Consider the following 25654-nt stretch of genomic DNA (forward strand, 5'->3'; position numbering starts at 1 on the left):
TCCAAAGGCCACACTCTGAACTTGACCTGCACCCAAGTAGGATAATTATAACATGAAAAGAAAATAGAATTACATTGAAATGGAATCGTTTTAAAACCATGATTCCATAATAACTCTCTAAAATGAAGGTATTAATGTAAGAAATGCTCATATAATAGTTATAACACAAAGAAGGATAGCATTATTAGGGATGTTTTAAAAGTAAAATTTCAATATGTAGAGGGGAATAGACAGAAGTGTGCCCCATTTTTTAAAGTACATATGTCTTCTTACAAAGTTCATTTATACAAAGAATGGTTGGATTTGTGTCCTGGAAGTAGGGCAAGCAGTTGAGGGAAAGTGGGATCAGGAACAGGAAAGACCAATCAACCCTGGTAACCCCACACTCTCACAAAGTGAGAAAGAGACGCAACATTGCTGGCCGTGTGCCACCAGAGAGGGTCTAACTTTATATCCTAAGGGGGCAGCCTATGGCACGTGCAGTAATGAAACTTTTACTGCACTAATGAAACTTTTAATTTTTATAAATGCTAAGAAGCCATGCCTTAGTTTGCAACACTGGTTTTAGACCAGGTCTAGTTAAGTGCCAGTGTTTAAATGTTTAAGAGGATATTACTTATTGAACCAACAACTTTGATTTATTAGTGGCATAAATAGTTACATGTTTTGAAACTTTTCCTTTAAGAGGTTTAACATTTAATAAATTGAGCACTAAACATAGCACAAATATTGTAATTCTATACACAGTACCATACAAAAATCCCCTTGGGTATTAAAGATCTTAAAATTGTATGTAGGAAAGATTTTTTTACTTCTCTTGTAAGCAGAAAGGTCAAGATCTCTGTGTTAGTTTTTTCTATAACTCTGTAGACATATCATCAACTTGTGGCCAAAAATGATCAGGATTAGAATTGTATCATCTTGTGGTATATACACAATGGCATATTACTCAGCTATGAGGAAAAAGGACATCCTGCCTTTTGCAACAGCATGGATGGATACTGAGCACATTATGCTGAATCAGATAAGCCAGACAGAGACAGACAAATACAGTACGATATCACTTGCACGTGGAATCTTTAAAATCAAACATGTAAAAAATCCACAGAGAGTAAAACAGTGGTTACCAGGGGATGGAGGGTAGGGAGTAACATTGATGGTATTTAAGGGTACAAATTTGTACCAAGTACTAAAATAGCCATAGAGATTTAATGTACAGTTTATTGAACATAGGCAACAATATTGTACTAAGTATATAATGTGATAAATATCATCACAACGGCAACCATTTTACAATATATAAATGTATCAAAGTAACATGAGATGTACACCTTAAATTTACACAACATTACATGTCAAATTTATCCAATTAAAAATCATATCATCTCATTATGCAAATTTGGTCTCCAATTATTGATGACACATGCTAGTGACACTCACAGTGGGTCAAACGGGGAAGCAGTGTAGGAGTCATCAGGGGTACCAGAAGCCAGGTTCTCAGGTGCAGTAGAGGATGCCAGAAGGACACAGCTCCGAGGTGACCCACATCTGTAGTAGCTCCAACAACGATGGCAATAAACCACATAGCAACCACTTGCCGAGCACCAGGCACGTGCAGTCTATTGAATCCTTACAGATCCTTGATGAAGGTGCTGCTGCCGCGCTGTTGTTGTCATTGTTCTTGTTAACAGCAGATGGGAAACTGAAACACAAATTTGTTCCTGGTAGCACTCAGCACATTAGGTAAATCACAAGCCTGGATTTGAACTTAGAAATGCCTAGCTCCAAATCCAGCGCTCTTAAATTGGCAAACAGTGAGTACTCCAGATCCTAAATAATAAACAGTTCCACGCCTTAGGCACAGTACACCTGTTGTATTGAGCCAAGAGTAGGTAATGATCCTCCTTATACCCCATCCAGATGGAATGGCCCAGCTTCTGTTTGCCTGTTGCCCACTTTTTAAATGTTTCAAAGAAGTCTCATTTCTCGTGGCTGACACCTTGGATAACATATCACCCTGTAGGTGAAAAACAGTCATCAGGAGAGAAGAACGCAATGGCCACCATGACAGAATTGAGTCCCACGGCAGGGAAGTACTCCCAAGATGTACAAGGGGATGAGAAGCTCAGTCCTGGGAAAGGTAAACTCAACCTCGACTATGTGGTTTTAGGATTTTATGGTGGATTTTTACAATATCGTAATACGAAGAAATGAATTCATGTCTTTTAAGGTGTTTAATTGTTTTTAAAAATCAAGTACTATTAATGTACATTTCTAAAAAAGTATTTTATTTTTGATGATTACCTCCGAATCTTAGTCCATATGCACTTGCGTTCTTGATAAATGCTACCAAATCGTCTACACATAGTATTGTGTATTCTGCTTGTTATTGCATGTAATATTGTAAGCATAATTGTATTGCTTAATTAAGTAAAGTACAAAAAGTTATTTACAGAAACCTCAAAAAATCAAGATATGAAAAAAGATGTTACTAAGCTTAATGTAACCACTGTAATTTGTTTTTATTGCCTTCCTTTACATGTATATTTTATATAGTTCTGTGCTGTATATATTATGTTGTATGTTTTAGACCACACATAGTTTTCAATTTGCTTTATAATACAATCATTATTCTTAAAGGATACATGTTATTATTCCAATATATCCAATAGATAAAATATTATTTACCTGAAAAATCCCTGTGGTTGGATATTTAAGTTGTGGAGTTTTGGGGGTTTTTGCTTACCTAGCATACAGATAGATTAATTGATAGATATAGTTATATAGATATAACATATTGTATATGTTTTCTATAACATATCTATCTATCTATATATATATATCTCATGATATCCTGTAACATAACACTTGTCTACAGTTCGAATTATTACTTCCTCAGGGCTTTTTCCTAAGAAAAATAAAAATTTTAAGCAAAGGTTATAAATACTTCATTTCCATTGGCCACTATAAAGACCTTAGTTTTTAATCTGAAAAAAAGTGTGGCCACGTAGAGAATTTTGAGCAGAAAATGGCGTAATCAAATTTATGGAATGACTAGAGCGCTCCGAATGCTGTAATGAGAGTAGACTGGAAGCAGGAAGTCAAGTTGAAGGCTATTGCAAAAATCTAGGCAAGAGATGTTGGTAGCTAGAACCACATGGAAGAGGCTTTAAACAAAAAGATAGCAGTGGCCGAAGTGGTTGAATTCTACATATATTTTGAATGTAAAGAAAGCAGTATGTTCTAGATAGATTGGATGTAGGCTGTGAAAGAAAGAAATCAAGGATAAATTGCAAAGTGTTTGGAAGGATGGAATTTCTATCACCTGAGTTGGGAAGGAATTCGGGTGGAGCAAGATTGGGAGGGGGAACTTAGGAGTTTAGTTTTGGATCTATTAAGTTTGATTTGTTGATTAGTTGATCACTTGATTTTTAGTAGAGCAAAAAATGATGCATTTTAAATCAATGACAACTTCGATTTGACAAAAGGCAGTATTATTATGTTATATATTGAGTTTTTAAATTTTAAGACATGAGATGTACCAACATTATTTTTCATATATCTTAACTAGACACGGGAAACAAATAACTTTTTTTTTTTTTTTTTGGCTGTGTTGGGTCTTCGACTCTGTGCGAGGGCCCTCTCCAGCCGCGGAAAGCAGGGGCCACTCCCCACCAGGGTGCGCGGGCCTCTCACTATTGCGGCCCCTCCCGCCGCGGAGCACAGGCTCCAGACGCGCAGGCTCAGTAGCCGTGGCTCACGATCCCAGCTGCTCCGCGGCACGCGGGATCCTCCCAGACCAGGGCTCGAACCCGCGTCCCCTGCATTGGCAGGTAGACTCCCAACCACTGCGCCACCAGGGAAGCCCACAAATAACTTTTAAGGACACACGTAGTAGCCTGTAGGGAACGCTTAATATGCAGCAAGCACCAGACTAAGCCGTTTAAATACAGCGTCTAGTGGATCTTTCAGCAATCTCATGAGGCAGGTGTTCACTCCACCCATTTGTGAGCCATTAGTCTCCTGGTTTGCTGATACTCGCTTTCTGTAGCCTTTGGCCTCTAGGATCCCAAAGCAAGTTGGGGAGATCAGAGGCCAAAGAACTGATAAATTATTAGTTGATTTGATTGACATAGGAAGTCATCACCCAGCCCTGAAAAAGAAAGGAAGACCTTTACAAAGATATTATTTTTTAGCTCCTCGCTCTAATTACAGTACACTTACCAGTTTCTTCCAAATTCTTCCTTCCCCACTACATTCACTACAAGATTTGTGTTCTACTTAAGGAGAAGAGAGTATGGTCTTGAGGGAAAGGCTCTTTTGTAAACCTCAAGGCACCTCTTTTCTTGAAGTTTTGAAGACTTCTTGATGATGCATGATGTTGTTCTCCCCTACACCATACAGCCATACAAACCCCATAGATGAGTGCACTTGGGTTGTGGCAAAGGTATTCTCATGGAATCATCTGGGACAAAATAAAAGCCACCACACACATGCAGTGCAGTGGTTAAGAGCAGAGACACTTGAGCTATACTATTAGCTGACCGCTCTGCACCTGTAAAATTGGAATAGTAGTAGTAGCTGCTTCATAGGATTATTGTGAGGATTAAATGAGTTAATTCTCAGTCATCATGTTACATAACCTATCAGAAACATCTGACACACCTACTGACTCCCTCCTCCCTGTAGCCCTTTTCCCCGTGGCTTCCAGGACACCACACTTTCCTGGTTTTCTTCCTACCCCACTGACCATTCCTTTTCAGTTTCCATTGCCAGTTTCTTCCCATTTATCCAACCTCTAAGCATTGGAGAGCCCTAGAGTCAGTCCTTGGTTATCTTCCCTGTTTATTCTCATTCCCTAAATACCATGGCTTCAAGTATCATCTTGAAGGTTATTAACTCCCACTGTTTTGCCTCAGCCTCTACCTCTCTTCTAAACTCTAGAGTTTTATATGCAACAACATTCTCAACATCTCTTGGGTGCTTAAAAGGCATCTTTGTCTTAACTGTCCAATAATAAGCTCTTTATCAACCCCACTGCCCCTGCTTTTTCTGCAGAACTCTCTTCCTCATTGAACAGCAACTCCATTCTTCCAGCTGTTTAGAACAAGAAACTCTCCAATGCCTTTCCCTCACCCATCTGTAAAATTGAAACCAAGATTCAGTTATTCCCCTACTGCAATCTATCTAGGATCTTATCACATCTTAGTTCCTCTACTGCTACCACCCTAGTTCACGGTTCTTCACTTCTTTTCTGGATTGTTGCAATAGTTTCTTCCTGGCAATAGCCGTCTTTCCTGGAAGTACAAAAACAGATTATGTTAATTTTGTGCTCATTTCTTCTTCTGTTATTTTTTCACTTTCACTATATTTTTTCATAGTTTGTCAGTGTCAATTTTTCTCTATTGAGAAAATCTTTCTAGAGGTTTAATTTCAAAATTTAAATGAAAGTTTGCCCTCACTGCCTGAGACATATGAGAAGAATAATAAATCTACACCAATGAACAACTCCTTCACCGTTTAAAATTTACATTATATATGTATATAATATAGTACATATAGTAAATTATATAATTTAAATATGTATACTATACATATTTCATTTATATGTATATATTTACTTTTAATATATATATTCTATATATCCATATCTATATATATTTAAATATGAGTAATTTCATCAACCATAGAATACAATAACCTAGGAATGGGAGAGACAAAATTGCAGGAAGAACAGAACACCCCAGAGCAAGTCAGGGTCTATAAAGCTGTGGTATAAAACACCCTTGACTCAACTCAGTCATTTTCTGCTTTTGTAATCTTTCTTTCCCAAAGACAATAGAAGTGCCACTTAAATCATTAGGTGATACCTTTCTGTATTATAACTTGTGAAAAATAAATGATGGTTCAATAAAGAAAGCACTAATATAATGTCATAATATTTCCAGCTCCAAGCTTATGTTCCACTCGCTATGGAATAGCCTTCATCACACATCTCTGCAACTTCACAGTAATGGCACAAAATGTTTTCATGAACATCACCATGGTAACCATGGCCAACAGCACAAACCATCAGTCCCAGTTTAACAGGTCCACTGAGGGGCTGCCTGTTGACTCATTTGATGACCCAAATAATTCCCCAAAAAGTCTTCCTGTGGGGGTAAGCAATGCAAGATTTAAGTTGTGTTCTTGTTTTTGCTATTTGTTTGTTTGGATATTTATTTTTTCTAGAGTTTATATGTTAATAAGTTTTAATTGAGGAAATAGTGATTTGAAAGCAAGTGGAAGATCTAAAGAGGCTTCTAAGTTATGCAACAGCCTTCCTGTAAATGGCTTACCAAAGCATTCTCTGTTTCTTTAAGGCCCCTGTGTATGATTGGAGGCCTCAAATCCAGATCATCATCTTTAGTTCTATCAACTATGGCATGATCCTGACACTGGCTCCCAGTGGATACCTGGCTGGAAGAGTAGGAACAAAGCGAGTGGTTGGTGCTGCTCTGTTTGGATCCTCATTTCTTGTTCTCTTCACCCCTCTGGCAGCTGACCTTGGACTAGGTTTCCTCATTGCAACTCGAATACTTCAGGGCATGAGCCTGGTACCCAGATATTTTATAAATATGCGCTGGATATGAATTTCTCTATGGGACCACATATCAAGAACTCTATTTTTATTTCAGGGGTTACGATATGGGGGTCAGTTTGCACTCTGGGAAAGATGGAGTCCTCCACATGAACGAAGCCGACTCTGCAGCATTGCTTTCTGAGGTAAAAACATAAAACGGAAATGAGTCCACTACAATCCAACATTCTTTCACTGAGTTCTTCGACTTTTTTTATTGCAGGGTTCTTTGTCTTCTGCTCAATGTCAATCAAGTATTTATAAACTAGGGGGATGGGTCCTTTGTGACATGACTTTTAGTTATTTTCCCCAGGTTGTCATTTGTGATTTGACTTTGCTTATAATGCCTTTTGCCATTTTTTAAAAATACATTTTTATGTAGTCAAATTGATCATTCTTTTCTTTTACGGTTTCTGGATTTGAGTCATAGTTAGAAATGTTACAAAAGCATCCAACCATGGCTTTTATCGAATATGTATGATTTCATTTTTTATATTTAAATTTTTGACATATTGGAGTTTATACTAGTGTTCAGTGTGAGGCATGAACCCAACTTAACCTTCTTTGGAATTGCTCTCAGTTGTCCTGAGAACTGCTTTCTGATAATGATCTGTCTGGACAGTGTACCTGGAATGAATATTCTGGAGGAAGAAAGCTTCAGTTACATTGAGTGAAAATGAAAAATGGAAAGAGTAGGGCTAACAAACTGGAAATTGCCAAAGTATGGGTGCTGGGTAAGAAAAGAAGGGTAGGAGAGCCAGGGATTCTTCAATTCCAGAAAACGAGTCACGTGCACACACATACACACTCTGCCTGACCTTGTGCCTCTCTAGAGCACTTCACAACCCTGGAGGATTAGTCTTTGTCATCAGAGCTCATATCCACTGATGGGGAATGGAGGCTCCAGTCTGGACTAAGGAAACTCACTTTGGTTATCACAGCTGACTAAGGGATATCCTCAAATATAAACAAGGATTGGCTTTCCCAAATCCTCAAACATTTGAAGGAAATCAAGAGCATGAAAGAGAGAAACCAAACTCAAAAACTGCAAGAACTAACCCAAATGAAAAAGAAATTAATAAAGGAATTGAAAGAAGATTTTAAATAATTAACAAATAACATCAGAGAGATCCACGGGAATATGTGTAGATGATATTCATTTTAAAAGAACATACTGCTATAAAAAACAGTTGTTGCTGGGACTTCCCTGGTGGCACAGTGGTTAAGAATCCACCTGCCAATGCAGAGGACACAGGTCCAAGCCCGGGTCTGATTTTCTTTTTTTTAAACTGTGAGATCAGGAAAGCCCTTTTAAGCAAAGGAGTAAATCTAGAAGTCATTACAGAGGAAACTTACAGATCTGACCCCATGAAAACTCACAACTGCTAGATTACAAAAGACACCATAAACAAAGTTTAAATTGGGAGAATAGAATTGCAGCCAGCATGACAGACAGAGGGTTATTATTCACAACATAAAGATTCTAGGGCTTCCCTGGTGGCGCAGTGGTTGAGAATCTGCCTGCTAATGCAGGGGACACGGGTTCGAGCCCTGGTCTGGGAAGATCCCACATGCCGCGGAGCAACTAGGCCCGTGAGCCACAACTACTGAGCCTGCATGTCTGGAGCCTGTGCTCCGCAACAAGAGAGGCCGCGATAGTGAGAGACCCATGCGCCGCGATGAAGAGTGGCCCCCGCTTGCCACAACTAGAGAAAGCCCTCGCACAGAAACGAAGACCCAACACAGCCAAAAATAAAAAAAAATAAAAAAAAAAGATTCTATAAATTAAGACAAAGTTAAACAAGTGAAAGAAACAAAAAAAAGATTATGAACAGTTCACAAAAGAAATAAAAATGAAAAAAATATTCAACTTCACTATAAAAAGAAAAAATGATATACTGTTTTGCACTCATATTTGGAAAACTATTTAGGAGCTTTGAGGATGTCCAATGTTGTCAAGAGATGAGGAAAACAATCTTTGTTGTCAGTTTAATTTAGTATGGACTTTTAGCAGGATACTTCAGCAGTTCTGTCAAAAAATGCACAGTCTTTGGTTTAGCAAGCCTACTTCTGATATTTTACTGTACAGAAATAAATTATGTTTAAGTTCAGAAGTGATAATTAAGTTTATGTTCATAAATAACAACTAGGTAGAATCTACAGTGACATGGAAATATTTACAAGACCAATTGTTAAATAAAAAATAAATGTAGGGCTTCCCTGGTGGCGCAGTGGTTGGGAGTCTGCCTGCCAATGCAGGGGACGTGGGTTCGAGCCCTGGTCTGGGAAGATCCCACATGCCGCGGAGCAACTGGGCCCGTGAGCCACGGTTGCTGAGCCTGCGCATCTGGAGCCTGTGCTCCGCAAAAAGAGAGGCCCGCGCACCGCGATGAGGAGTGGCCCCCACTTGCCGCAACTAGAGAGAGCCCTCGCACAGAAACGAAGACCAACACAGACATAAATAAATAATAAATAAATTTTAAAAAAAAAAGAAACATTTTGAAAAAATAAATAAATAAATAAATAAATGTCACAGGACAATAGGTACATTATGGTCCTGCTTATTTAAAATTAATAATAACTCACATACATATATATAAAAGTTGACAAGTTGATGTTAATGTTCATCTGGAAAATTTAAAAAAGCATAATAGTCTAGTTTTGAAGAAGTTGTAAAGGGAAATGCGCCTCACAATATATGAGAATACTCGATAAAGCCATGGAAATTAAAACAGTGGTATTAACACATTAATAGACAAATCTATCTTTCTGTCTACATATTACATAAGTGCATTTACCAAGAGATGCATGTATGTATAGATATACATTATGTATGTGTACAGAGAGGAAAATGTATGCAATTATACATCATATAATAAACTGTAGCTGTTGGTTAACATTCGAGTGGGGATGGATTGGGGGGCATGTGAGGGGAACCTTGGTTCTTTGCAGTAATTTACTTTTACAATAACATATATTATATGAATTGTGTAATTAAAAATTAAAACAGCATAAAAGGAAGCATGGTTGTCATCTGCAATGTTACTAGGGAACTGCCAGAAAAATGGGTCCTCAGGAGAACATATGAACTCAATCACAAGTTTGAAGTTCATATATTCTACTATGCTTATCTCTTTGTGGTGATAATGCTTTGTAACATGTCATCTGTCATTCTATAGGCATCTATCAGGTGGCAGTCCAGAGCCCCACAGCTTATTCTCTCTTTGCAGGATTGATGCCGGGAAGCTGCATTGCCATCCTCCTGGGTGGCATCATCAGTCAAGCCCTCGGGTGGCCTTTTGTCTTCTATATCTTTGGTAAGCTGCTGTCTCCCCACTCCTAGGTTTTCATATTCAGGGAGATTCTTCTGAGTATCTATCTGTGTGTACTTTTCTGGAGGAAATGAATCGAGACAGAAAGATCCTAGTAAAAGAAAATGTCTTAATATAATAGTAGGGAAGAATTAACTTATACCATCAAAGGATTTGGAAGTCCTCCTGCCTATGATGCTGTTAACCTGCCATGATGCATTATTAACACACAGTGATTGGGCAAAATCTGCTGCCCTAGCAGGCAGTAGGGGACAGACTTACAGAGCGGTGGTTTGTGAGAGACAGAAGAATCAGAGTTGAGGAGATGGAGGTAAGAGCCCTGAGAAAGTAAGGCAGGTAGAGCTCACAGGAAAGAGTGCCTAACAGGAGACAACTGTACCCAGAGAAAACCCTGGCTGTCTGCAGAGTCCCCCTTGATACTCAGCAGAGCACTGATTAGAATACCTGTGTGGAGACATCAACTGAGGCCGGTGTGGGGGGGGGGGGCGGTGCCGGAAATCATTGAAAAAAATTAAAGAATAGTGTCCAGTACTTATAGAGAATCAGGGATAGTGCCTGTTTCCACAAGACAGAATGAAAAAATGTATAATTCTTGGGCCATTGGGCAGAATACTGATAAATGTCTTTCCTCAATCGTGAGAAATAATTAGCTCTAGAGGACACACTATTGTGGATCCCTCTAACAAATGATGATGACCAGACCCAAAGTGTCAGTGTTTCCATGTAATTTAACTGTACCCCAAAACAAAGCTCAAAAATATTTATAGGAACACAAAAATATTCAGCACCCAACAAGATATAATTCGTAATGTCTGGCTCAAAGCATAAGTTACCAGGTATGGACAAAGGCAGGAAAACACAATCCATAATAAGGAGAATAATCAATCAATCAAAACCAACCCAGAACTGACACAAATGTTAGAACTAGCACACAAGAATAGTTACTATAACTATAACATAACTTTATTTGTTCAAAATTTAAGTAGAGACATGCAAAATACATTTTTAAAGACCCTAAATCAAACTTCTAGAGATAAAAACTACAATATAAGGATTGAATTAATGACAGACGATACAACAGAAGAAAAGATTAATGAACTTAAAAGTAGCAATAGAAACCATCCAGAATGACCTACACAGAGAAAAAAGTAATAATAAAATGAGAACATAAGTAAGGTGTGTAGTGCCCAAAGGAGAGGAGTGGGATGGGGGAACAGAAACCTTTGAAGAAATGATGGCTGAAAGTTTTCCAAGTTTGTTGGAAACTATAAACTCACAGATCCAAAAAAGTCAATGAATCTCAAGCACAGGAAATATGAAGAAATCTGTACCAAGTTATACCATAATAAAATGGCTCAAAACCAGTGATAAAGATAAAATCTTAAAAGCAGCCAAAGTTTAAAAATAGAGAGAGAAGAACAAAGATATGATGACTGCAGCTTTCCCATCAGAAACAATAAAAGCAAGAAAGCAGTGGAACAACATCTTTCAAATACTGCAAGAAAAAAGAAAAAAAAAATCTGTTAACATAGAATTCTAGAGACAAAGAAAAACTTTTCAAAAACAAAGGCAAAATAAGGACATTTTTAGACATACAAAAGTTGAAAGAATCAGAAATTTAAATTAAACAGAACAGTACCATTTTCAATAGCATCAAAAAATATGTAACATTGCTAAATCTGACAAAATATGTGAAACATGCACTGAAAACTAAATTATCATGAAAATAAAAAGATCCTAGAATAGCCAATTTTGGAAATTAATGACAAAGTTGTAAGACTAACACAGTCTGATGTCAAGGTATATTATAAAATTACAGTCATCAAGACATTGTGGTATTGGCATAGAGAAAAACAGATCAGCGAAACAGAATACAGTCATAAATAGACATAAACATAAATGATAAACTGATTTTTGACAAAGATGCAAAAGCAATTCAATGGAGAAAGGAGAGTCTTTTTAACACATGGTGCTCAAAAAAAAAAAAAGAAAAAGAATTTTGATCCATATCTTGCAATCTATACAAAAACTCAAAATGAATGTTGGATGTAATTGTAAGATCTGAAATTATCATTCTTTTAAAAGGAAACATATGAGAAAATCTTCGTTCTTTATTTAGGCAAAGATTTCTTAGCTATGACACCAAAGGCTTGATCCATAAAATAACAAGTTGATAGATTGGATTTCATCCAAAAGATATTATTAGAATAATAAAGAGACAAGTTGAGACAGAGAGAAAATACTTGCAAAACACATATACAATAAGGACTTTTATCCAGAGTGTGTAAATAATTCTCAAAACTCAATAACAAAACAAAAACCCAATTTAAAAATGGGCAAAGACACCTCACTAAAGAGGATAGGGAGAGGGAAAATAAGCATGTGAAAAGGTGGTCAACTCAACATCCTTAATGATTAGGGAAATGCAAATAAAAACAATGAGCTACCTCTACACACCTATTAGAATGGCTAACTGTGACATAATAAGAAATATATAGGTATGGTTTCTGCCACCATTTCCTGACCCAGAGCTCCTAAAACTCTTGTAATTTCGTGGTGAGTGGTGGGGATGATAGGAGCTCTAAGCAGAGTTCCTAAATCCCTTGGAATTTCTTGAGTTATAGGAACATCTTTTGTCTAATGAGGTGACTCTTGGTAGCCTCCTGGATAGCTTCAGGCTAGAGGCCACCAGAAAGGCCAAGCCGTGATTAGAAGCTTGGAACTTTTAGCCCCACCCTCCATCCTCCCAGGAGGAGAGGGTGCATCAGATTGTGTTAATAATCAATTATGCCGACATGATACAGCCTCCATAAAAATCCCTAAACTGTGGGGTTCTAAGAGCCTCCAGGTTGGTGAACACATCCACGTGCTGGGACGGTAGCATATCCCCAACTCCACAGGGTCAGAAACTCCTGCACTCAGGACCCTTCCAGACCTCACCCTATGTATCTCTTCATCTGGGTGTTCATCAGTATCCTTTATCATATTTTTTATAATAAACCAATAAAGATAAATGAATATTTCCCTGACTTTTGTGAGCTGTTCCAGCAAATTATCAGGCTAAGAGGGAGTTGTGGGAACCTCTGAATTTGTAGTAAAGTTGAACAGAAGTGTGGGTAATTTGAGGACTCACTACTTGCAATTAGTATCTGAAGTAGGGGGCAGCCTGTGTGACTGAGCCCTTACTCTGTAGGGTCTGTGCTAATGCCAGATAGTGTCAGAACTGAACTAAACTATAGGATGCCAGGTTGGTGTCTGTAGAGAGTTAGAGAATTTCTTAGTGTGAAACCCCCACACATTTGGTGTCAGAAGGGGTGTGAGTAGAGAAATAGTTTTCCTTTATTAGTATTAAAAAGGTTGAGATATCAAGTTTAGTGCCATTCTTAGGGTCTGTGATTTTTGTGCACACAGATAATCAAGAAATATAAAGGAATGGGTTCTAGAAAGCTGTGATATTCATGTGAATATTTTGAGAAATGGGAAGAAGATATTAAGAGCAAGAGCTTTTCCCAGGAACCATACCAGAAAATATCCCAATGTAAAAGAAATTCACACAGAAGTTTACCAATTTTACCTCTGCTTGCAGGAGGTGTTGGCTGTGTCTCCTGCCTTCTCTGGTTTGTTTTGATTTATGATGACCCCGTCACTCACCCATGGATAAACATCACAGAGAAAGAATACATCATATCCTCCTTGGCCCAACAGGTACACATAAAAACTCTGACCTTCTCCAGAGATCTTGTATCAGCATCTGGATTTATCAGGGTGACTAAAACGTGTGAGCATGTCTCAGATCTTACTTTTCTAATCAGTAAATTTGTTTTCAGGTCAGCTCTTCTAAGCAACCTCTTCCCATCAAAGCTATGGTCAGATCTCTACCCCTCTGGTCCTTGTGTTTTTGCTGTTTCAGCCATCAATGGTTAATTAACATAATGGTTGTATACACACCAACTTAATCAGCTCTGTGTTCAATGTTGATATCTGAGATGTGAGTATATTTCCCTCCACCTGTTTCTCCTGTTTGCATGACTCTCGAATTACTCTGCCTTCACAAATCATCCCATCTAGAAAAATGTATCTTTTATTACCAAGAGATAATGTAACAGTCATGTGAGTAGCTTTCTGAGGGTATGATGGAAGAGGCTACTGATTTTCTTAGGAAAGTATGATTTCAGAGTTGTCGGTATGATTATTAGTGCTTTATCAATACAAGGTGTGATCTCACAGCCTTTATTATGATGGTTTACTCAAGTTTTTCCCCTCAGAGTGGCTTCCTGTCTGCCCTTCCTTTTATTTTTGCCTGGGTCGTTGGCATCCTGGGAGGTTACCTGGCAGATTTCCTTCTGACCAAGAATTTTAGGCTTGTTACAGTGAGGAAAATTGCCACAGTTCTAGGTAAGAACAAGACCAAAAGCTCTGATAATTCATAAGGCATACAACAGCCAAATATGTATCTTGGTTAATTCGTCTGTTCCTGGTTCCATAGGAAGTCTCCCCTCTTCAGCATCCCTTGTGGTTCTGCCATGCGTTGCCTCCAGCTATATCACAGCAGTGAGCCTTCTGACACTCTCCTGTGGACTAAGCCTGTTTAGTCAGCCAGGGATCTATATCAATGCCTTAGATATTGCTCCAAGGTAGGACTATAATTTCCACTCTCATTTTCATATTTTCTGAAAAAGATTTAGCCCGCAGCCTTCCAGGAGCCCCAAACTTTGTGAAATTATAAATCATGGGCAAGGACCACTGATAACCTGTGGTCATTTTTTCAAGTATGTGGGAGGAGGGTGTTGTTGATTTGCCTCAGTACCTTTCAATGAATATACACAGAGAGTCCTTTTTGACATAATTACTATATGATGGATTCATATGCTAAGCAGGGCTGAAGTGTCTGTGGATCAGCTTTCTCATGGGAGCCTCGAGGGGGTTTGCACAGATATCTGCTATCCTGGCACCCACTGTCAGTGGATTTCTTCTCAGTCAGGTAAAGTTTTCTTGTCAAGGATTCTTAAAACACTCTGCTGAATCTATTCATAAAGGTAATAGCATAAAAAAATGTTTTCACATTTTGGATAATAAAATTAAATTGTGGGTAACTTTGTCATAAAGATCAACTTGGCAAAGAAAAATATAAAAGAATTTCCTTCATGACCTCAATCTTTACTTATTCTGAAACCAAAGCACTCACTAGCGATCCACTGGTAATATCCAGTCTTTGAAATCACACAGCCACATAGATGTCCTGTGAGAAGATGATGAATCCATGCATATATGCAACTTGCCATGTCTTCTGCAACACTTTGAAATTTTCATTTGCATAACCATGCAAAAGCAAAGAGATAATAAAATCAAATATGTTTAAGTGCCTGATACATGCAGGTATTATTACAGGTATTTCATATGCAGTAATCTCATTTAATTATTGATTCTCCCACCAATTATGAAAATGAAACATTATTATCCTCATTTCCTGATGATTAAAATCTGATAGAATATGTCTTTCCACTAAGAGGATGTAGAATCAGAATTCTCCTAACTTAGACCTGTCTAGCTCCAAAGCCCACAATCTTCTTCCTGCAAGATTCTTCTTGCACTGCAAGAAGAAATATTACTGGCATATATATAGTCATGATTCGCACAAAAGAGAAAATGTATGGCACTTTGATAAATAGGGACAAATACAATTCTGGAGGTTAATTGTAATGGTCCTTAAGTCCATTTTATGAAGAACATTCTGAATCCATTTTGAAATTCTTTCCACCAAACTATTAAGTTGTGTTCAGGAAATGAATTTCTACATGAAAACCCACTGGTGAACGTTGTCTTCTAAACTATTAATGAGTTTCATAGAAAAAGGGATGAAAGGGGTAATATTTACTTGAACTTTTGTCTCCTCAGGACCCTGAATTTGGGTGGAGGAATGTCTTCTCCTTGTCATTTGCCATTAACACATTAGGACTGATCCTCTACCTTATATTTGGAAAAGCAGATGTCCAAGACTGGGCTAAAGAAAGGAAACGCACTCATTTATGAAGGTAAAGAAAAATGATTTCATCTATGGTTATAACCAGAGAAGCACTATTTAAATATTTTTAATTTTTATTTTATATTGGAGAATAGTTGATTTACAATTTTTTTAATTTTTATTTCATGTTGGAGTATTAAATTTTTAATTCTATGCCATTTTTCCTTCTTAGTTACCCCACCTTGTATGGAAAGTCATTAGGCACCTTATTTCATAAACGAGAAGCCTTCAGTGATGAAAATACCAACAAAAAAAATTTTCTTTGCTGTAGCTCTTTTCAAATCTGAGATCAGTTCTTTATTTTACTCAGATTTCGTTTTGAGAAAAATATAAGACGAATGAAAACTCAAATATAATGATAGCCAAGAACAAAGTTGTCATCTTCATAGAATTAACGATGGATTCAGAGGAGCTGCTGTATGGGAGCCAGCAGGCTAGATTCACAGTTTTTGAATCTCTAAACAGGAAACTATGTTTTGAAACTCTTAAGCGAGGGCAGTAACCTCCCTAGGGCAATGATTCCTCCTATTTGTGAAAATGAATATTAACTTATATATTTGTTGGGCTGGATATTGTCCATGTGTCCCTCCCTTTGTGTGCTCCACTCTCCTGCATCCTGCTTGGGCCCCAGAAGGCTGACCTGAGTGCTTTGCATCCCACACTTCCTTGTCCACTGCCTTCTGCTGGATTTTCAGTGGAGACAGGAGAGTGAGGATAGGGAGTATTTATCTCTAAAGTTCCTCCTCACGGGGACTGCAGGTGGCTGATCCTTCCTGTATAGTTCACAGCTCCTAGCAGACAGCCCTCTCCACATAGTCTGGTAATTTCCTCTCTTCCCATGTCCCATCAAACCTTTTTTGACCTTTATGTTGCAAGTTCTGGGATTCTCGAGAATTATCTTGTGGTTTCCTTCCCACCTTCCCAATCCTGTGTAAATTGTGTCATTTAACACTGTCCTCAAGTTACCCAGTGTGAGTCTGTTATGTTTCTCTTTCTAGGATCCAACTAATTTCAGTAGTTAAGTCATATATAAAGCTCAAAACATGAAATAGTTCAGTATTTCTTTAAATTATAATTTGGGTCATAGGTCATAGCATGTTCAGAGGGGCCAAAACTATGTTCTAGGTTGCTCCCCATGGTGATCTCTACTGTGTTGAATAGAGATTATAGCCATAAAGTTATTTTGTATAGACATGATGTGATGGACGCTAGTTCTGAGTGAAAAATTAGGGCAAGGATATAGAAGGTCAAATTTGAATAAGCAACAGCAATTACTGAGATTTTGCATAGTCTAGAATCTAGGCCCTTGGAACACTAGAGTAAATTAGACACAGTCACTATTGTCCATTCAGATGCAGAAGACAGACATAATAATACATGGCAAGTGCATTGTCCCAGCTACAATAGCAGGGGGACATGCAGGTCATTACAGGAGACCAGATGAGGGGTTCTAATCCTAAGCTGAAGAGCACAGGGGAGATCTCCTTCTGCAAGTAATTCCTGATCTAAATGTTAAAAGAGGAGTGTTATGGTAGAATTTTCCACATTGGAGCCCAACTTGCACAAAAGCATGAAAAAAAAAAAAAAAGGAGGATTCTGAAGGGAATCACTTGCCTACACGGTCAGTTAGGGAAGGGCAAAAGATTAAGTTAGGGAGGTGGGTGTGACTAGAACATGGAGTTCTTGTTTGCCATGTCAGGGAGCTACAAGCAATAGTGACATGGGCAGATTTTCTCTCTAGGTAGGACACTCTGGCCCAATTCCAGAATCAGGAAGACTAGTTAGTGGTCCACACAGCAGCGGTGAGGACTGGACTAGGGCTGGAAGAGCTGTGATGGAAAGAAGAGAGACATGAATAACGTTTAGGAGATAGAAGTGAAAGATCATGGCATTTGGTTAGATAGATGCAGGAGAAGAGAGGAGTTAGGAGTCCTGAGCCTCTAACCTGAGATACTGAATAGAGAGTGGTCTGAATAAGTAAGCCAGAGAATGCAGGAAGAGTCCTTTTCAGAGGGAAGATAATGAGTTGACTTTGGACATGTGTTAGCAGTAATACTGGGATAAACAAGTGGGTGTGTGTATTAGTTTCCTGGGCTGCCATAACAAAATACCACAGCGTGTGGCTTAAGCAATAGTAATTTATTGTCTCACAATTCTAGAAGTCCAAAATCAAAATGTCAGCAGAGTTGGTTCCTTCTGAGGTTTGTGAGGGAGAATCTGTCCCATGCCTCTCTTCTGGTAGCCTCAGGCATTCTTTGGCTTACAGGTAGCTTTCTCTCTGTGTCTTTGTCTCATCTTCCCTCTCTACATATCTGTCTCTGTGTCAGAATTTCCCTGTTTTATAAAGACACCAGTCATGTTTGATTAGGGCCCACCTTAAGGACTTCATCTTAACTTGATCATCTGCAAAGACCCTATTTCCAAATGAGGTGACATTTGGTACTGTGGGTTAGGACTTCAGCATCTTTTTGGGAGACACAGTTCAATGCACAACAGCAAGCCCAAGAAAAGCCAGACCATAAATCTGAAACTTGTAAAAAGAACCGGGATGGAGACAAAGATATAAAAGTACAGATGTTCAGTACTAAAGACATGAATGTTTAGTGCTCAGGAGGAGCCTGTGAATGAAAAAATACCAAGCCAAAGACAGAATGCCAACATTCAAGGAGTGGGCAGAATAAGAAATGCCCACACATAACAGAACCAAAAGGGTCAGGCTTGTACATGTGAGGAACAATGGGAGGACACAACTATTATAGAAACGCATGAACATGGCCTTTAAGAAAGATGACAGATCAGCAATAAGTACACTGCAATTCAATTAGATGAGGTCAGGAAAGGAACATGGTCAACTTGTGGTTAGAAGTTCACTGGTGGCTTTTTCATGACACATTTAGCAGAGATATGGGTGTGCAGGTCACTTTGCAGTTTGTTGGTGAGTGAATGGGAATGAGAGAGTAGAGAAAGCAAGAAAAATATTTTCAGGAAGGGATGGGAATATAGCCAGAGGAGAATAGAGGGAAAGGAAGAGTGACCTAAGTGGGAAAAGGACTGGCCCAGGGGAGGCTTTGGGGAAGAAACAGTGGAGTGGGAGTGAAGATATGGAAGGACAGGGTGAAGAGGTGGAGCAAGGTCTTTGAAGACACAATAAGGATTCAGATACAGGTTTGTCTTGAACATATAGAAAGAAAATATGAAATCAAAAACATGAATTTTCTCTTTAAGAAAGGGAGTCCAGGGAACCAGCAACAAACGAAAAAGCAACCTACTTAATGGGAGAGAATATTTGCAAATCATATATTTGATAAGGGGTTAATATTGAAAGTACATAAAGAACTCATACAACTCAATAACAAAAAAACAAAACAATCTGATTTAAAAATGGGCAGAAAAACTGAATAGACATTTTCCAAAAGAAGACATACAAGTGGCCAAAAAGTACATGAAAAGGTGCTCAACATCATTCATCATCAGTGAAATGCAAATCAAAACCACAAGATATCATTTCATACCTATTAGAATGGCCATTATCAAAAAGACAAGAGATAACAAGTGTTGAGGAGGATACGGAGAAAAGGGACTCCTTGTACAATGTTGATGGGAAGGTAGATTGGTGCAGCCACTATGGAAAACAGTATGGCAGGTCCTCAAAAAATTAAAAATAGAACTACCTCATGATCCAGCAATCCCAGTTCTGAGAATACATCTAAAGGAAATGAAAACAGTATCTCAAAGAGATATCTACACTCCTATGTTCACTGCAGCATTATTCACAATAGCCAAGATATGGAAACAACCCATCAATGATAAATGAATAAAGAAGATATATCTATATATACACACACACACATATACATATATTTCAGCCATGAGAATGAAAGACATTCTGCACATGGATGGACTTTGAAGGCATTATGCAAAGTGAAATAAGTCAGATAAAGACAAATACATATTACTTACATGGGAAATCTGAGAAAGCCAAACTCATAGAAACAGAGATTAGAATGGAGGTTACTAGGGGGTGGGGGATAGGGGGGGAAGGGGAGATGTTTGTCAAACAGTATAAACTTTCAGTTATATGAAAAATAACTTCTGGGGATCTAATGTACAGCATAGTGATTATAGTTAATAATACTGTCTTATACACTTGAATGTTGCTAAGAGAGCAACATTTTAAATCTTAAACTTTTAAATCTTAAAAGTTCTCAACACAAAAAAAGAAATGGTAATTATGTGACGTGATGGAGGTGTTAGCTAACACTATGGTGGTAATCATTTTGCAATATAAGTGTCTCTAATCAACACAATGTATACCTTAAACTTACACAATGTTAAATGTCAATTATATCTCAATAAAGCTGGGGGCGGGGAAGAAAAAGAGTCTATTTTTTTTCTCAGTAAAATGCCTGCTGACTATACTTGTTGAACTAAATTAAGGAGTTCCAAAGTAGATACATTTTTGTTTGATGAACCCTCTTTGTTCCTTATGATATTGATGTCCCAAAAGAAAAAGAAAATCCAGTTGGTGCTAATGAAACCTCTACGTTTTCCTTGTTGAGCAGTGTAACCTAAAGGCTCCATATGCTCGTATCAGCTGCAAGATCTTGATTATTAAATATATTATTAAAACTTCTACCTTGAAATGAAAGGTGACTTAAAATTGAATCAGTTGATTAAAATGATTCTACCTTTAGGTGTATTATTTTTTAAAATATTACAGACTATACAGTGAAAGCTCCTAAAGTTTAGGATAGCAATTTTACTCGTCCTATTGCAATCAAGTTTTTAAGAGTGATTTCTGCTATCTTTTCTGAAATCCAGAACACATACAAAAATGTTTTCCCCATCCCGTTGTTTTGTTTTTTGACTCTAATCTTCCCTAAATAGAGGATGCACACCTGTATTGCTTGACAATAAAGAAGAAGAGGTAAAAATGGGTGCAGTGATGATGATTATGAGAGAGGGAAGACATTGGATGGGATTATGGTGCCGCTTTGCCTTTGTGAGTGAAAGGTTGATCTGTGCACATGGAAGTTCATTCATGCAAGTCCACATGCCAGTGCCGTGGTGGGTTAGATGGGAGTCCATACGACAATATATTGGGTTATACAGGCCTGAATCACAGTACAACAAGGGTTGGTAACTCCATATGAGATGATACTGGGTATTAAAAGGTCCATGTGGGAGCTTACTGATGGGTTTGTAGGTCTAGATGACTATACATTGGGCGTTGTCTTGTGTGATATTGTGATTTATAATAAGAATTTTATATTTGGTCTTTGTCCCTTCCTAGCTTCCTAGCTCCTAAAAACCTCGGAATGTCCCAAGTGGAGAGGTATCTTTTGTTATGTTAATGTGGTTACTTTTGGAATGCACCAAAAGATGGGGGCTGCTTGCCAAGGGAATCCAATCTGGATTAGGGGGTGGAATTTTCAGTCCCACTCCTGTGACCTTTGGGGAGGGGAGAGGGGCTGGAAGTTGAATCAATTGCCAACGGCTAATGTTTTAACCAATCATACTTACATACATAACGAAGCCTCCATAAAAACCCAAAGGAGTTGAGTTCAGAGAGCTTTCAGGTTGTTGAACCAGAGCATGTCCATGTGCTGGGCTCCCAACCCCATAGGGAAAAAGCTCTTGTGTTTGGGACCCTTCTGGACCTCACTGTATGTATCTCTTCATCTGGCTGTTCCTTTGTAGCCATTAATGTCCTTTGTAATAAACTGATAATCCAGTAGATAACTGTATTCCTGAGTTCTGTGAGCAACTCCAGCAAATTAATTGAACCAGAGGAGGGGATTGTAGGAACCTCTGATTTACAGCCAATATGTCAGAAGCACAGGTAACAACCTAGGTTTATGAGGAGCATCTGAAGTGGGGGCAGCCTTGTGGGTTTGAGCCCTTAAGCTGTGGGATCTGATGCTACATCCAAGTAGACAGTGTCAGAATTGAGTTAAATTGTAAGACACCTGGTCAGTGTCCATTGAGAACTGGAGAATTGCTTGGCAGTGTGTGAAAAAAGTCCACATTGTACCTTGTGCATATGACAGCGTGCAAGAGGAAGTAAGCCAGCTTGGAAGCATATCATGTGTTGATTTATTCATTTGTCAACACATCGGGTGTTGGTTGCATATGACAGCACATTATTTGACAGGACATTATTTCAGCACAGCCATTGTAGAATTTGTGATTTCATGAGACCTGTTCATCCTCTTCCTTTTCTCTAGATGAACCCACAGGTGTGAGGACAATAGTGCAAGTGGGTGTGTGCTGATCTCCAGAACAACCCAGTATTTGCAGCAGCCTCTCTGAGTGAGAGTTTTTCAAGAAAAGGGAACTGATTTTTCTTGAATAATAACAGTAGTGAACATTTTCTAAAAGTTGCAGAATGGTTAAGTTGCTTGTCCAGGGTCACAGCAGTGAGTAGCAGAACTGAGATTCAGTCTCAGGCAGTCTGACTGAAGAGTGAGTGCCTGAAACTTCTACCCTAAACTGCCCCTTAAAAGTGTATTTTACTTGGATCAGGAATAGCTACTAGCTATCAAAAATTATAAAATTTAATATAAAATATTTTATTAAATCTTCACAACCTTATGGATTAAGAAATTATTTCCATTTCCTCACAGGGAAGAGATTGAAGGGCCAGAAGGTTAAATGGCTTCCTCAAATGCTATTTGTGTTAGGGGCAAGAATTTTACAGCAGCCAAAATTCCATTGTATAGATTGATATAAATGTTAATCAAGACTGATATTTCCGTTGTTCTTCAAGTACATTGTTGATGTTGCACTGAGCACTTCATCATTTTATCCTCCTGGGTTGCTATCAAAGACTGTTTGCCATGAGCTATAAGTTTCATCTGCTGGTCCACATTAGCTCAAGTCTCACCCCAGAACTAAGTGCCCATCAACCTGCTGGTCCTTCTGCACACACATTTCATTAGTTGCTATTTCACCACCAGAGTAAATTCTGAATCAGAAAGCAGGAAGGCCACATAAGGGTAGGTCAGCCATCGAGGTCTGACTCAACCTCACGGAGGAGGTCTCTTCTCAGAAACTAGGTCCTAGAATTGTTCCAATCAAGGGCAAGGGAGTCTTACCCTTCTGCTCTTCGTATGTGCTCACCTTTATCATTTCTGAATTCTTCAATTTGGGTCATTTGGGCAGAAGTGACCAGTGTCCTCCATAAAGACTTCAGCCATCTGGCCTCCCCATTTGAGCACATATATGACCAGAGATGTGCTGACTGAGGATGGATTTTTGTTTGTATTCTGTATCCTTGCCTTCAGCCTATACACTCTGATCTCCCTTCTCATCACTCTGTCTGCAAACAATTCATTACCAGGCATACACACAGCCTCTAGTACAACATCTTTCTTATAGTAGTTTTAACGTGAATTTTTAAGTAGGCATAATTTACATGATACAAGGAGCGAGCTTTTAAGTGTAAAACTACTGAGCTACTTTATTAAGATCAGAAGTTTACAGGTGATATTCAAAAAAGAATGACATGTATTGTGAAACTTTTGTTTCCCCAGGCAACACCAACCTGGGGCGGAAGTGGGGGAAAATGATTCACACTTACAGGGGAAAGATTACACTGATCTGACTCCAGCCACAACCTGTTCCTACCAAGACTTCACCCTCCAATAAAGCTCAAATATTTCTGAGAATCCCAATGAGGGACTTATTATCATGAGTTTTATATTATCATTGCTATGTCAATATTTGGTGTCAAACCAACAAGAAATTTAAAACCATTTCCAATATGTTCATTTGATTCACTCCTTTTCATTATTTGTAAATTCCATTACACACATGAGTAGTCATTGTGGATGATATAATAAGTATCCCAGGAAGCTGTTCCTATACCAGATTGGCTAGCAGTAATTTAACTCTATCCATTTTTGACCCAAACCACATAAATGTAGCCGAATTTTTAGCCCAAATTAAGTATATTCCCACTTAAGCTTTGCCTTAGCAATATTCAACCATTCCCTCCATTACTTCATCACCCATCACTAGGGGGAGTCCAAGAGAATGGTGATGGATGGTGGCCTTACACAATTGTGGTTAAAACTGGTTAAAATTTTCAAACACCTAAGACTATGTGAACACATTTCTAGTGCCCTGCCCCCCTCCACCGGAAGTTTGGAAACAGCCCATGCAAATGACAGGTTCTTAATCTTGTCACTGAGAGTACTACATGGATATGACTGACCGCTGAAGGCCCTGACATGGCCGTGCCATGCTTCTTTGTCTTCAAAGTAAGCACATAATGAATATCTAGTGAACTGAACTGAAGCACCAGTGTACGGTCAGCCCACTCAGGATGGCTGTTCTCTTGCTCTCTGTACATCTCCTGCTCGACCTACACCTGCTTCACCTACGCCCTACTCACAGAAACGTGCTTTCCCCCTGCCCCTTAGGCCAGAATGGCTTCACCTGCTAGTTTATGAAAGGGAAACAGCTGTCCTCAAGACGGTCGTTAACCTGAGGGGCTGCGAGGGACGTGCCCCAGCTGCTGGTTTCCCTGGTAACTGATGAGCCAACCTGACATCATTCCCCCTATAAATAGTAGCCTCTCCACGCCCGCCCCCTCCACGGCGAAGGCTGCTACCATGTCCTGCTCGCTGGCGGCCGCACACGGTGGGGTGTTGCTCCAGGACCTGGCTTCAGACATGTAAGAGCCCCTGTCCAATAAGCCATTGATGTCTCTGTCGCTGTCTCCAAGCTATTTCTTCGGTCTCGAGGCTGGGCAACTACAAGGCTTGCAGGCCTGCGGGGTGCAGACTGGTGAGTCAGCCAGAAGGCCAGGGAAACTCCTGTGAGCGCCACGATGTTGGGAAATAAGGACAAGGCATGGAAAGTTGCGGGGAAAGATGTGGCTGTCCGCTCGCGTGTGGGGGCCCGTAGCAGCTGTCTGCCATGAGAGGTATCTTGCTCTTTCCAGTATATTCATGATATCCTGTTAACCTCGGAGTCTCTTTCTAGTTTAAAAGTAGCACCCCCATGCTAGTGACTCATCTGATTGCACGGAGATGGCTGGTGAATAAGCCACTGTTTGGGGTCTAGAAGAGCTATGTGTGACCTACAGGACCCCCATGGACATCAGTAGTGACCAAGGGATCCACTTTGTCGGCCATGAAGTTCAGGAATGGGCCGATAAGAATGACACACACCGGCATCTCCCCCCGCCTCACAACCCCACTGCTGCTGGGCTGTGAATGAGCTGCTTCAACACCAACTGAGACGGGAAACCCGCTCCTTCAATGTGTGGACACATCCCAGGAGCGATCGTCCCAGTGCTGACGCCATGTTAACCCAGAGGCAACTAGTCAACGCCATTCGGGTTCAACTGTTGACCACTGAAGGACCGTTGCCAACTGCTGGCCAGGACGATAACTCACTTCTGCCCTCGCCACAGGCTCTACTCCCAGGAGAACACATTATAACATGGCCCTGGGACTGGCAGGTAAGTCTCTGTGGTTTGGGTTTGCTGCCTCATGGGGAAGAGGATTAGAAAGGGACTTAGAGCTTTCACCTGTCTCCTACCCAGCCCCACCTAAGAGGACTAAGGTAATTAATCCGGGCCCCCTACTGGAGAAGGGCACCGTTACACTAACCCTGCGGTCTGTTGTTCTATGGCCTCTCCAGTACTCGGCACTGGCTGTGGGGACTGAG

At 39.3% G+C, this 25654-nt stretch overlaps 1 protein-coding gene across 1 annotated transcript; it reads left to right on the top strand.

Moving 5' to 3' along the window:
• Positions 1 to 1277: 1277 nt before the first annotated feature.
• SLC17A3 (solute carrier family 17 member 3) lies at positions 1278 to 15981 on the top strand. The gene is given in 13 exon segments (XM_028165266.2): positions 1278 to 2140; positions 5949 to 6160; positions 6363 to 6596; positions 6678 to 6765; positions 9850 to 9936; positions 13538 to 13656; positions 13779 to 13902; positions 13905 to 13939; positions 14217 to 14346; positions 14438 to 14585; positions 14631 to 14639; positions 14851 to 14932; positions 15847 to 15981. Coding segments are annotated over 13 exon segments (1623 nt in total). The 5' UTR covers positions 1278 to 1920.
• Positions 15982 to 25654: the final 9673 nt, after the last annotated feature.

This window comes from Balaenoptera acutorostrata, chromosome 10 (assembly GCF_949987535.1).
Source record: "Balaenoptera acutorostrata chromosome 10, mBalAcu1.1, whole genome shotgun sequence".
In the NCBI taxonomy this organism is placed as follows: Eukaryota; Metazoa; Chordata; class Mammalia; order Artiodactyla; family Balaenopteridae; genus Balaenoptera; species Balaenoptera acutorostrata.